The sequence below is a fragment of the Micromonas commoda genome, chromosome 1 (genome assembly GCF_000090985.2).
Source record: "Micromonas commoda chromosome 1, complete sequence".
Lineage (NCBI taxonomy): Eukaryota > Viridiplantae > Chlorophyta > Mamiellophyceae > Mamiellales > Mamiellaceae > Micromonas > Micromonas commoda.
The window spans coordinates 1169520-1180992 of NC_013038.1; the positions used below are offsets into that span (position 1 = coordinate 1169520).

Below are 11473 nucleotides of genomic sequence, written 5' to 3' on the forward strand. Positions count from 1 at the left end.
TCAGAAGCCACTTTAGACTACACAAAAGGTGGAGCGCCGGTGGCTGTGAGTTAAAGTCTCAATCGGAAGCATTATCATAACACATCTCATAAGACATAACGATGTTCATCAGTACGGCAACAGCATGATGTTTGCCATTTCAAGCTTCAGAATGTTGAGTTTCGTTCTCAACATCACTTTTGAATGAGAGGCTGCGATGAGTTGGCCTTCTGTTGCCAAAATCTTTTTCCGCAAGCTCACGACCTGCGTGTGAGAAAAGGGTAAAGATGGCGCAGGTCATTACTCAGAATCGAGGACAGTGACTTGAGATGTGCTTACTTTTCGACCGGGCCAGCGATGCAAGCCATGTAGCCTACATATTCTTTTCAGCATTGTAGCACAGGTGTTCAGATTAGTTGCCGCGGTATCAATTGATTGATGAAAGTACGACGTTATCTGCTGAGGGTTTATGAGATGTCAGCAATGTGCATCACACAGACACATGAGGAGCATACGACATAAGAGCCAAATTCTGCTTACCCTGTCTATTCCGCGAGGTTTATTCTCTGACGAGGCAAGCAACGTTGGCTCTTCAAGTACCTGGAGAGTAGCAAGTGAGTAAACTCTACTATTCAGACGTCCAACAAGGTACTCACTCGGAAAGAAATAGGCGCAAATGCAAATGGAGTCTTCAACGACCCATCTAGTGATTTTCGCCCAAAAACACTGGCAACTGTACGTGAAAGGGTGCAAGCTCTGCTCTGTTGCAGTCTCGTCTTGACGCCGCCAGGAACGCGGAGCTTCTTCACTCCAGTCAAGCAGTTTACGTGCTGGTCGTATGCTTTCAAAAACTCCGCCCAGTATTGTCGCTCGCATCGTGGCACTCTGGTAATAAGGCAAACGTGTCGGAGAAAGGCTAAGCTTCAAAATGCGTTTGTGTACAAGCTTAGCGGTCTTACGAGAATGAAAACTTCTTCTCTGTTGACATGGGTCGCGCTACTCGAGGTCACTCGCTACACCATGCATGCCGACCGATAAGTCAACGATATCGCAGCGCGGATGAAAGTTCGCCCGAATCACTGTTGTACCTTCGACGTAAAACCTCCACCCCCGGCACGTAAAACTGGCTGGATGGGAAAATAGTCTAACTAAGACTTTTAATGGATAATCTTATTTAGATGATGTGATAATACCTTCGTATTTATATGTGTATGGAGTACGTATCAAAAAATATTTCCTACGTAATAATCACAGTTGTTCCTGCTGGTTGACGGTACCAGGTCAGCGTGACATTTTTGCAAATTGTTTCACGTAGAATCGGCTAGGTGTCGTTTCGCCGAATAATAAGCCATACTCCCTATATCGTTGACTCGTTGATTTCGTTGACTCGTTGACTTTTGACTAAAATTGGGTCGCGGGTGTTTTTTTTCCCTATGGCGCCTAGTCAGGCCCAGTCAGGACGGCGAGCGCGCTGAGCGGCTCACCAATACGCTGTTCGGCGCCAAAATTGGAGGACGACATCGTCAGGAGCGCGCATTGGTGTTGACGAGTTTGCGTCGCACGAAACGACGTTGCGCCTGAGCTACGGTTTCAATGGCGAGTTGACGGTCTATTAACTCGTAAACCCATGATATTGTCGTAGCTAAGGCGCAACATCGTATCTGACGACGCAAACTCCTCAACACCAAGGCGCGCTGTTGATGATGGCGTCCTCCATCTTTGGCGCCGAGTAGCGTAATTGCCAGTTGTCTAGCGCGCTCGCCGTCCACACTGGGCGCCATACGGAAAAAAACACGCGCGACCCAAAATGTTTGGCTCGAAGCACGTGTCGGTATTTGCAACCGACCGGTGATCGTATGGTAACCCCGCTGCCGACCGAAAGTCAACGATATAGGGAGTATGGTCTATTCTGACAGGATCTCATCATATGTCTACACAAATCGCGCATATAGTAATAACTCTCCAGTAGTGCCCGGACAGTCACGTTACGTATTCGGCGCACGGTGTGGTGGAGCGCGTCGTCCGTCCCCAGGTGGTCGGCATAGCCGCGTCGCGCGACGCGGCGCGCACGAGCGGTCGTCGTCGTCGTCGTCGTCGTCGTCGGGGCGCGGTGTCGCTCGTCCGACGCCTGTCACACGCGAACAGCGTCATCGCGCTGAGCTCGAAACGACTCCGAAACGATGTTTACATATATGGAAATAATTAAATTTCGCTCGGGGCATCTGTAAAACGAGGCGCTAAATCAATCGAAAATGTGGACAATATAAATAATGTACCTTCGTACCTCCCCATCCGTAAATAAGATGGAAATAAACCTCGAGTCACGACACGATCGAGGTGTGTGTGTCAGTTTGCAAGACGATCAAATTTACGCCGAACCGCACCGCTTGTAAATTCGTTCGTAAACAAAAAAAAAATGTGATGCGGGACGAAACAGACCCAAAAATTACGGTTCAAATTTAGCCAAAAATTAAGCCGGGCCTGCTATATTCACTGCCATTAACTTTATTTTAAATATCCTTCTTTATAAATAATAACCTTTATTTCCATATTTATTTATATATTGTTTGCTGGATGAAAAACAATTCAAACCCATAATGCAAAAAACAAAAGTCAGCCAAGGACGACAAAATATATCACCATCGCATGTTCGCCAAGCGGCATGATACTTCCTGGTTTATAAACATGATGACAAGGTTGACCATGATCATAGTGAGTGATACGCAGCCACTCCTTGTTACTCAGGCAGCGACAACCAGATCTGAATCCATTCATCGGGTGTATCGATCCCAGCGTGCCAGGTCACACGCTTTCTGATCATGATTTTCACTCAACCATCATATTTATTGAACTATTTTTGTTGCCCTTGCTTTATTTTATGTGCTTTGTTTTCTGATGAAGTCCATGTATTAAAAAGTCCCAAGCGGCAAGGTCGAACGAAGGTACCTCGCTCGCTCGCTCGGAGCTTACGAAATAAACGTACGAAGATGAGAAATTAAAATTATTGGCTTTATTTTGTTCATCGGATGGAGCATCTGTTCAGATTCTCAAATAAACATGAGGTTATGTGGAATACTTCGGAGGCAACTGGATGACAGCTGGCAGTCAGGTAGCAGGACTACTGGAGCGAACCTTGACGAATACATTTTCTGAACAAGAAGCAAACGATAAAGTACTTCCGCATGATCAAATGCATGGCATTCCATAGAATGTCACTCCATCTCTCTTCCCATCATATCCGTAGCTCCAAACGGCGAACGCCTTGCCGCAGTTGTAGTAAGCAACTTCACACTTGGCTTGCACCATGCAGTACGCGCGCTATAAAACCCCGTTGCGAGCAGGCGTGTTCAACTTGGAGGCAGGTACATGTTGAAAATTTGCTCCTTCTCGAGACCAATATAGATGATTCATCTCCTCAAGTACTGGCTTACACCATGGAAGAACTTCTCTTGGCTGGGGGACTTGATGTGTGGTCGGCACCAGTATACATGAAGAAAGGGCGACCTGGTACGACACTTCGTATTCTTTGCAAGGCGTGCGATGCCGAGGACCTTGTGCACTTACTATTCAAGGTCCGTAGACAATTCTTCGCCGAACCACGGTATCCTTACTTAGCTTTTGTGTCGAAAAAGGAAACAAGCAGTATTGGCGTTCGCTTGCAGAACTGCGAACGGGTAAGCTTACGAAGACACATAGAAACGGTCCAAACGCGTTGGGGCTCATCAGTGCGGATCAAAGTAGCTAAAATTGGTGAAGCAACTGTGAATGCTCACGCAGAATACGAAGACTGCGCCGAAGTAGCACGCAGCGAGGGTGTTCCCCTTGCCGATGTGTTCCGCGAAGCCACCGCAGCATACTACTTCAACAACCCTGAAATTGTGTGAAAAAAACTTCACAGTATTTAACTACCCAGACAGTATCGTCCGGACATTTCGATCATCGAACTTTCTTCACCTTGTGTCTGTACCAACAATGTTGCTCCATCCCGAGAACTTCAAGCTTGATGTTGCTCACACCTTGCTCCTCTCCCAGAGACCTTGGCACACTCTACAATTAAAGCTCGCATGCTAACTTTCCTTGCAACAACTGCGCACGAGCCCCTAGAGTCGCATCGTTCGTAGCACCAAACGTTCAGTAACGGAACCAAGCTCTCCTACAAAATGGGGCTGGTCTGTTTGACGTGACAGCTGCCTCTCAAAACGTTAGTAACAAATGTCCCTTCATGCTTCATGAGAGCAACACAAAAGCTAGGAAGGAGTTTGCAAATCTAAACGAGCTAAACGTCTTAGGAATGGCGGACATGATCAAGTCGGATGAAAAAATGCACACTCGTCCACCTTGCGCTGACATGAACCTCCCATTGCTTGAACACAAAGACGTGCCGAACACCGGGTGTCATCCGGTTACGACCTCTTTTCTGACACCGGTGACTTATTGCGTTCTTTCTTGCCTTTCCTCTTTTTCCTACACTGTGACGGCTGTCTTTTCATGTTCATCGACGGAACAACTAAACCTCTGACCTGGTCCGATAGCTCGATCGACCGTAAGCTAGTCTGAAGAATCGCAGCTCCGGAGAAAATCTTATGATAGCTCACCACGACATCACCAAGCCTATGACGAAAGAGTGCATCCTCGCTTTCTTCACTGACCAAGACCGAAGTCTTTTTAACACCTCCCGCTTGGCTAGAATGTCCTTGAAAGGAGGTCGTCTTAGGGAAGATCGATATCATCGCATCAACCCGAGAAAAGACCATGTTTGCACATACGTCGGGGCGAATAAACCGCTAACCTACTTTTAGCTAGCTAGCTAGCTAGCTAGCTAGTCAACGAGTCAAAGAGTGAACGGTAGAAACAGGGAGAAAGGTCTTTTAACGCGGGTTCAGCGCTGCTCATTAATGAGGTATTAAGATAAAGAAATATGCTTATACCCATATCTACCGCGATAGTTTAACGACGTATGTGGATAATTACGGTTTTTTTTTGCCCCGGGGCAGGAATGACCATCCTTGAGTTAATTTCCCCGTATAGATCCTGATGCGTGCCACGCGCTGACAGGAGCGGTTTTTTACATGAGCAAGGAGCAAGATGGGCGCTCACGTAGCCGCTGACGTGCGAGTAACAAGCGGCACGCTTTATCTTTAGGGTCCGCGCCGTGTCTTTAGGGGGTTGGGGTTAGGTTTTCAGGGTTTAGAATTTAAACAGCCGCGAAGCGGCTCGTCGGCCACTCCCTATACACATCCTGAAGCGCGCCACGCCCAAAAAAAATCCGTAACACAGATCCATTTGCCATATCGTTGACCGTCGGTCGGACCCGAATTCGGACGGTTGTAATAAATTTTGGGTCAGGAAATGGAACTGTGTTGACAAGGCAGCACCTGGCGTGCACGACGACACCACGTGCGTCCGAATCTTGACAGAGAGTGATATCATATTATGACATGATCGGCTCTCAAACGCCATTGTGAGTAAGTCCCTCTGTGAGAGTCGCGCCTGTTACCTCCGTCCTGAGACGTGGCGCCGGTGGTTATCTGCGTGGCTCAGCAAACGTCTGATGTTTGCTGCGAGCCCTGGGATGTGGTGGCCAAATCTACACACCTCCTCCAGTGGCACTTTGAGCGCCCATAGCGCGGTAATCTTAACGGTGAGCGACATCGTTTCACTGCTTCGCCTGGTTCGATATGGCATGACGAGCAAGTCTCTCACCGAGGTCTTCTTGAGATACTCGCTAGCTTCGCCAGTAGTGGCCCGCCCCTGCACCTGATGGTTGGCATCACAGATGGAGACTTTTTGCACTAAGTGAGGGGAAGGCCAACCCGTGTTGATGCGCACCTCCCGACCGTGGATGCGAGTTTCAGGACGTACCTTCAGTGAAGGAACTGTCCATTACAGTGTATAGGATCCGACCATGCCATAATATGATGCCACTCTCTATCAAGATTCGGACGCACGCGGTGTCGTCGTGCGGTCCAGGTGCTGCCTTGTCAACTCTGTCACCACGTTTTCGCCATCTCCGATTGCGTAAGTGCCTCCCTTTTGAATGACCCACGATTTATAACTCAGAAATGACGACGCGGTCGGCTGGTTCGGGACGAAGTTTTAGACGATTTGATCGATGCAGCTTCGATGAAGAAGTGCACATAGTTTAGATTTGAAGCTGAATTTTCATCGATGATCGGTCAACTTCGACGTCGACCACTGCCTCTTAGGAAGACGCGTTAGCGTCGTGCTTCCTTCAGAAGTGGCGTGCGTGTGAGGACGATGTGTGCGTGCACGCCTAGCGCAACGATAAGAACGTCTCGCTGAACAGTCGTACTCCAAAAAACGGGAAGCCGTCGCACAGCGTTGTAGTCAGAAATAAAGTGACAAAACGGTGATCGTACGGTGACTTAGTCTACGATTTATGGAAATGATCGAACTCACGACCAATCAGAAGACGAATTGACGATGACGGACCAATCAGAAGACGAATAAAAATCTACAGGGTCGAAAAAATCCGGGTGGAATATGGTGCTAACGTGACTTCAGTACTACCTTCTGAAGGTACGTACTTCGTCCCGAATCTCGCACAAAAAGTTGTGACTATTTGCGTGTGCGATAAGGGCACGTGATTTCCTTGAGTTACAAACCGTCGATTACGTCAGAGACCCGCTGCGGGTCGGACCCGCGTTACATTTCTTGGCGTGTCTGTATTTGCAACCGACCGATGATCGTATGGTAACCCCACTACCGACCGAAAGTCTACGATACAGGGCAAATGGTATGTATATACACGCACATATATATGATTATGATATGTGAAATTTGCGTAAGTTTTTGCGTGTTCGAAAAAATCAGATGATTGACTTTCTCAGCCGAATATGATGAGCTTGCCTTACAAAAGTGTTCGGCCCAGTGCTCTTTCAAGGCAGGTATCCGAGCGACTGGACTGAACACCTGCTAGCTGGCTGACTAGCTAGCTTAGCTGACCCGACCGAACCTGCAAGTAGTCTCAACTACATACAGAAATATTTGTTGCCGGTTGATCTTGTCGCTTTCCTGTGGAGCTCGAGTGACACGATGTACAGTGCAATTACCTTCGCCGAGGCCCATCTCCAGAGTCTCGTCAGTTCCTTGGGCAGACGGCGGGATTCCCGCTTGCGGGACTCGCCTTACGTTAAGGATCCGATGTGCCACGGTACTTCGATGTGTTTCAGGCCCAAAGCAACCAAAGTCTTTAAACCATGCACAATTTCCAGAGACACTCCAGGACATTTTACGTTTTCTTCGGCACGACCAGTCGCACGAGAGGCCGGTCGCTTTTCTCTTACATTCATGGGACTTTCTTCAGACCCATCTCCTCCCGTTGGTGCTTACTTACCATGGTTCTGAAAGTTTGATTCTTGATTCTGGTGAGGAAGCTTCGATCAGATCAGCGCTGGTGTAGTAACACTCCTTATTTCTCACGTCTTCGCGCAGTCAAGTTACTGGTCTTCCTGACTTTGCCTGCTGACGCCAGCGCAAAGAACGTCTCAGAACAGCGACGTTATCTTTCTCACACGCTCGAAAACCTTTTACAAAGACGAGAAATTTTCCCAATATTATTTTCTTGCCTCCGCGGACCTCTTGAACGACTTGAGAGCAGCAACCTTCGACTCAAAGATGACGACGGAAAGACCATTCAACTATTCCTGACATTCATACGAAACTGCCTCTTAACTGACGAGAGGCACAGACTGTGCACGGACGTAAAATTCACATGCCATGTTAAGGTGCTTTTTCACACAGTCTTGGTATTAGAGTCTTTGCAGGCCTTTGCTGCTTAAAAAACCTATTTGTGCCAGGAAAGGATTATTCAGATGCTTTTCGAAACCCACGTGATTGATGTGCTGATCCAAGTCGCAAAGGTGCATTCGAAAATTGGACTTTACATGTAAGCGTTTCTTCTGAACCAACAGTCTTTTGTCGAATTCAGGATGTCAGAAAGAAACAACTCTCTGATGACAGTGCTTTGCTTACCGAAATCTTCCATTTGATCTTCCAATCTTGCACTCCACGTCAACTGTTGCGTGGTTTTGATGGTAGCTGCTCGCCGTCACGTCATTTTCAACTGGAGACATAAGTCGTTGTTTGCTACTCCCAGGCTTGGGCTTGAAGGAGAATCAAAGTGGCCAACGTGACACCTTCGGGGTATGTCACACTTATCTGTGAAAAAATGTTCGTGATTCCCCATCTCTTTTTCTACAGCAGAGCGTGCGTCGTTTATCAGTGGTCAGTGCTATTTGTCCTGGCAAGGGCGGGACATCAATTAATTGCAACCTCTACATACAGCGTCATAGTCACTTCGGTGGACGAAATTCAACTTCAAATGCTTCACCGTCTATCACGAATCGTCCTGTGGCGACGTCAAGGTGTGGGCGTTTGATGTTAAGTTCACAAAGGTGCATCAATCAAATATACTCGTTTTCTAGACAATACTTCGGAGAGAACATTTCGTTGGACGAGTCAAGTGTGACTCCCATTCAAGCCACTACTCTCGAAAGATTGGTTGAACTTGCTAGAACGCTTGTGAAGGGCGCTCTCAATGAAGTTTTGTTGGCTTCGGTCGGTCTACAGCTTCTTCAGACAATCTGACAGGTCACGTGTTTACGTTTCTTGTCGTCAGTGGATTTCCATCAGACATCGGCAGCAACTTGAAACTGAGAGTGAAGAAAAGGCGCTGCGAGTAAAAAGTTTCCTCTGTCTCTCATATTTTTTTGTTTCATATACACAAATCAGCTGCGAAGTTAATGAGATGGTGGCATTTGACCGTTTGAAAGTTCCGAAACGTGCACGCCTAGTCTTACTTTAAGTGCATTTTAGGACGCGCCGAACAGCGCGGGAATTTCAAATCTTTTTGACAAAGAGGTATTCGCCTGGCTCCAAACGACCTGGGCAGAACATGAGCAGACGAAGGTATGGAATTTACTTAATTAAGGGAATGAAACTGATTATTCCTTCGTCCACAGAATGTTTGGGGCGTGGTGCTTGTATCTGGTTTGGTCAAGGAAATGTTCGCTATGATGACGACAATCATGTCAAGGGGAGTGCAATATGATCGATTTGCATGTGAGGTTGGCAATCACTAGTCAACAAGTTTAGATGCGTTGGATCCTCATCTAAGATTGACAGGCAGTACTATCTGAAATCTTCGTGAAATCAAACAGCGACGATCTCCTGCAGCGTGCTAGCTCAGTCGTCAGATCGTACCGAACAGGCGAAGCGCCTCTGATATATCTCGCAAACGCTACGGAAGTAGGGAAACATATTTTCAAAGATGCCGACGTCAATTATGCGTGCTCACTTAGCGACAAATGCTTGAAAATCAGGTCATGCACCTGGGATACGGCTTAAAACGTCTGGTAAAAAAGTTTTTACTTACAGCCATCGACTGGTAAACATAGAAATAACACAAGCAACTACAGATCGATCCACGTTTCGTCATCAATCTGAAAGATATTTTCTATGAAAAGACTATTTCTAACCACATAAGGTATTTATCGCATATTTATTCACGTAAGAAGCTAACATTTCTACTGAATACAAGACTTTTGGCGTTTACGAACCTTAATTCGAAGAGACTAAACGTCATGCTGTTAAACTACGTCGATGAAATCATGGAACGCGGGATGGAAAACACGTTGCATGACGTGAGCAGCTTGGAAACTCTCTTTGCAGCAGCAGGCAAGTTATGAATAATATAACATCGTGAAGTATCTGACAAAGGATCTTCAGGGAACAACGAAATTTCGGCTTTTCTTGTGCCTAAAGGCGGGATCTCTGCAGCTATTGTGAATTTCATGAACGGCATATACATGGATGAACGCGGCGAACACATGGACTACAAGGTATGATTTCTTACAACATATGCCAGCATAACATTTGCATAACAACCCACTTCGGTTTCAGAGAAGTAAGTTCCTCGGCACTGTCTGCTAGTAAATCGTCCGCACCTTGCGGCATATTTTGTTGTCCGACCTGTTTTAATTTAATCTAAGCACTCGCACGAGTTCTTGCTCGAGCACGCATGAATGTTTGCATGGTCTTGGCCCATTCTCTTGAGTAAAATTATTGTGTCTATATTTGTGGAAAATGTGACAACATCTGCGCAGTCGTGACTTCGCATCTGGGAACGTTGGATCTGAGAACAACAACACAGAAATGCCCGTTGCAGTTTCCAAAGTTTGCACTTTGTAGTTATTGCTTTGATATACACGAAATGAAGCAACCCTCTCGACCTTTTCCCCTTGTAACTTTGCTATGAACTGATCGATTGAGAGGAGCGTGCCGAATACTATGTTTCGTCGGTTCGCGCGCTCTACTGAATGCACCTGGAGCAAGAACATTGCGCATCAACGCGCGAAAAGTTGGATGTCATTGTGGCGATAATGACATACCTCTTTAGTTCCAGTTAAGTAAGTCAGGCTGAATAAACGTGCCCCCTGAGCAGGATTTTTGAAAAAATTCTTGAGCGCTAAAATAGCGAAGAATAAAGAGTCGAAGGACGAGCAAAAGTACAACATTTTTGTTGAATATCTCAAGCGCTAAAGGATTTCTGCGATGTTCAACCGTCATGACATCGACGCCCCACTAACCGCCCACCGCGAGGCAGAAATGAGAGAGGCAAACGGAAGCAAAAAACATCCTTGTTCACTTGGCACTTCATTCATTCACATATGCACATGGTAGAGAATTTGTACGGATGCTCCATCGGCGGTAATCATAATAAGTAGTGTACACTTAAAGTTATGGGTACATGACTGGTACATGTTTGCATGGATGTCTGCACGCATGATTCACGCACGCATGCATGTATATTACTGCATATTCATATGCATGCATTAAAATTCTTCGTAAGATTAAGTGTTATTACCCCCGCCTCTTTCGATCGGAATTGCTATTGAAAAGCTGGTAATAAAGATTATTTTAATATATACTCAAATGATCTCAAATGCATGAAAAACTCTAACACTTACTTAATATATTTTCAGGCAGATCCGACATAGACATAATTAATGACCGTACAAAGCGGCGCGTTGGGCGTTTCGTCGCGTACGAGGAAAGAGGGAAACGCTGGGATCTCGAGAGGCGCGAGAGTCACAGGTAGGGTCAGATGCGCCGAAGGCGCGATGCACGAGCAGGGTCAGAAGCGCCGAAGGCGCGATGAATGGGGAGGATCAGAAGCGCCGAAGGCGCGGCGACTGTTGATAATAACGACAATATGGTACCTGGTCCAAAATCATGTTTTAACGAGTTAATAGACCGTCAACTAGCCTTTGAAACCGTACCTTCCTTCGTTCGTGGTCTACCTTCGTTCGTATCATATGTTTAAATATGTAAATGTAAATATCAAACCTTATTTTAAATACCCATTTATATGAGTAAACATTGTGTGACAACTATATGGAACGCTGACTCAAGATTCTCGAGCTAAAAATCCAAAAATGTCAACAATGTATGGAACGGATAGACCTTCGAC

At 46.4% G+C, this 11473-nt stretch overlaps 4 protein-coding genes across 4 annotated transcripts; 2 read left to right on the plus strand and 2 right to left on the minus strand.

Moving 5' to 3' along the window:
* Nucleotides 1-279: 279 nt before the first annotated feature.
* Nucleotides 280-855, minus strand: MICPUN_55265 (mid-like protein type b; the record flags this gene model as incomplete). Its single annotated transcript, XM_002507580.1, has 2 exons — nt 280-435; nt 520-855. 2 exons carry the CDS (start codon nt 853-855, stop codon nt 280-282), a joined length of 492 nt encoding a protein of 163 aa, XP_002507626.1.
* Nucleotides 856-3188: 2333 nt separating this feature from the next.
* Nucleotides 3189-3863, plus strand: MICPUN_55266 (predicted protein; the record flags this gene model as incomplete). The annotated part of the gene is made up of 1 exon (XM_002507184.1): nt 3189-3863. The coding sequence occupies one exon, from the start codon at nt 3189-3191 to the stop codon at nt 3861-3863; it is 675 nt and encodes a 224-aa protein (XP_002507230.1).
* On the minus strand, nt 3843-4733 carry MICPUN_55267 (predicted protein; the record flags this gene model as incomplete). Its single annotated transcript, XM_002507581.1, has 1 exon — nt 3843-4733. The coding sequence occupies one exon, from the start codon at nt 4731-4733 to the stop codon at nt 4383-4385; it is 351 nt and encodes a 116-aa protein (XP_002507627.1). The 3' UTR covers nt 3843-4382.
* A 2302-nt stretch (nt 4734-7035) lies between these two features.
* On the plus strand, nt 7036-9936 carry TIM (predicted protein; the record flags this gene model as incomplete). The annotated part of the gene is made up of 18 exons (XM_002507185.1): nt 7036-7153; nt 7215-7367; nt 7435-7727; nt 7800-7862; nt 7931-8036; nt 8099-8145; nt 8206-8226; nt 8287-8366; nt 8427-8559; nt 8621-8752; nt 8818-8910; nt 8964-9068; nt 9127-9249; nt 9324-9356; nt 9420-9487; nt 9542-9678; nt 9730-9842; nt 9904-9936. The coding sequence occupies 18 exons, from the start codon at nt 7036-7038 to the stop codon at nt 9931-9933; spliced, it is 1848 nt and encodes a 615-aa protein (XP_002507231.1). The 3' UTR covers nt 9934-9936.
* Between the last annotated feature and the right edge of the window lie 1537 nt (nt 9937-11473).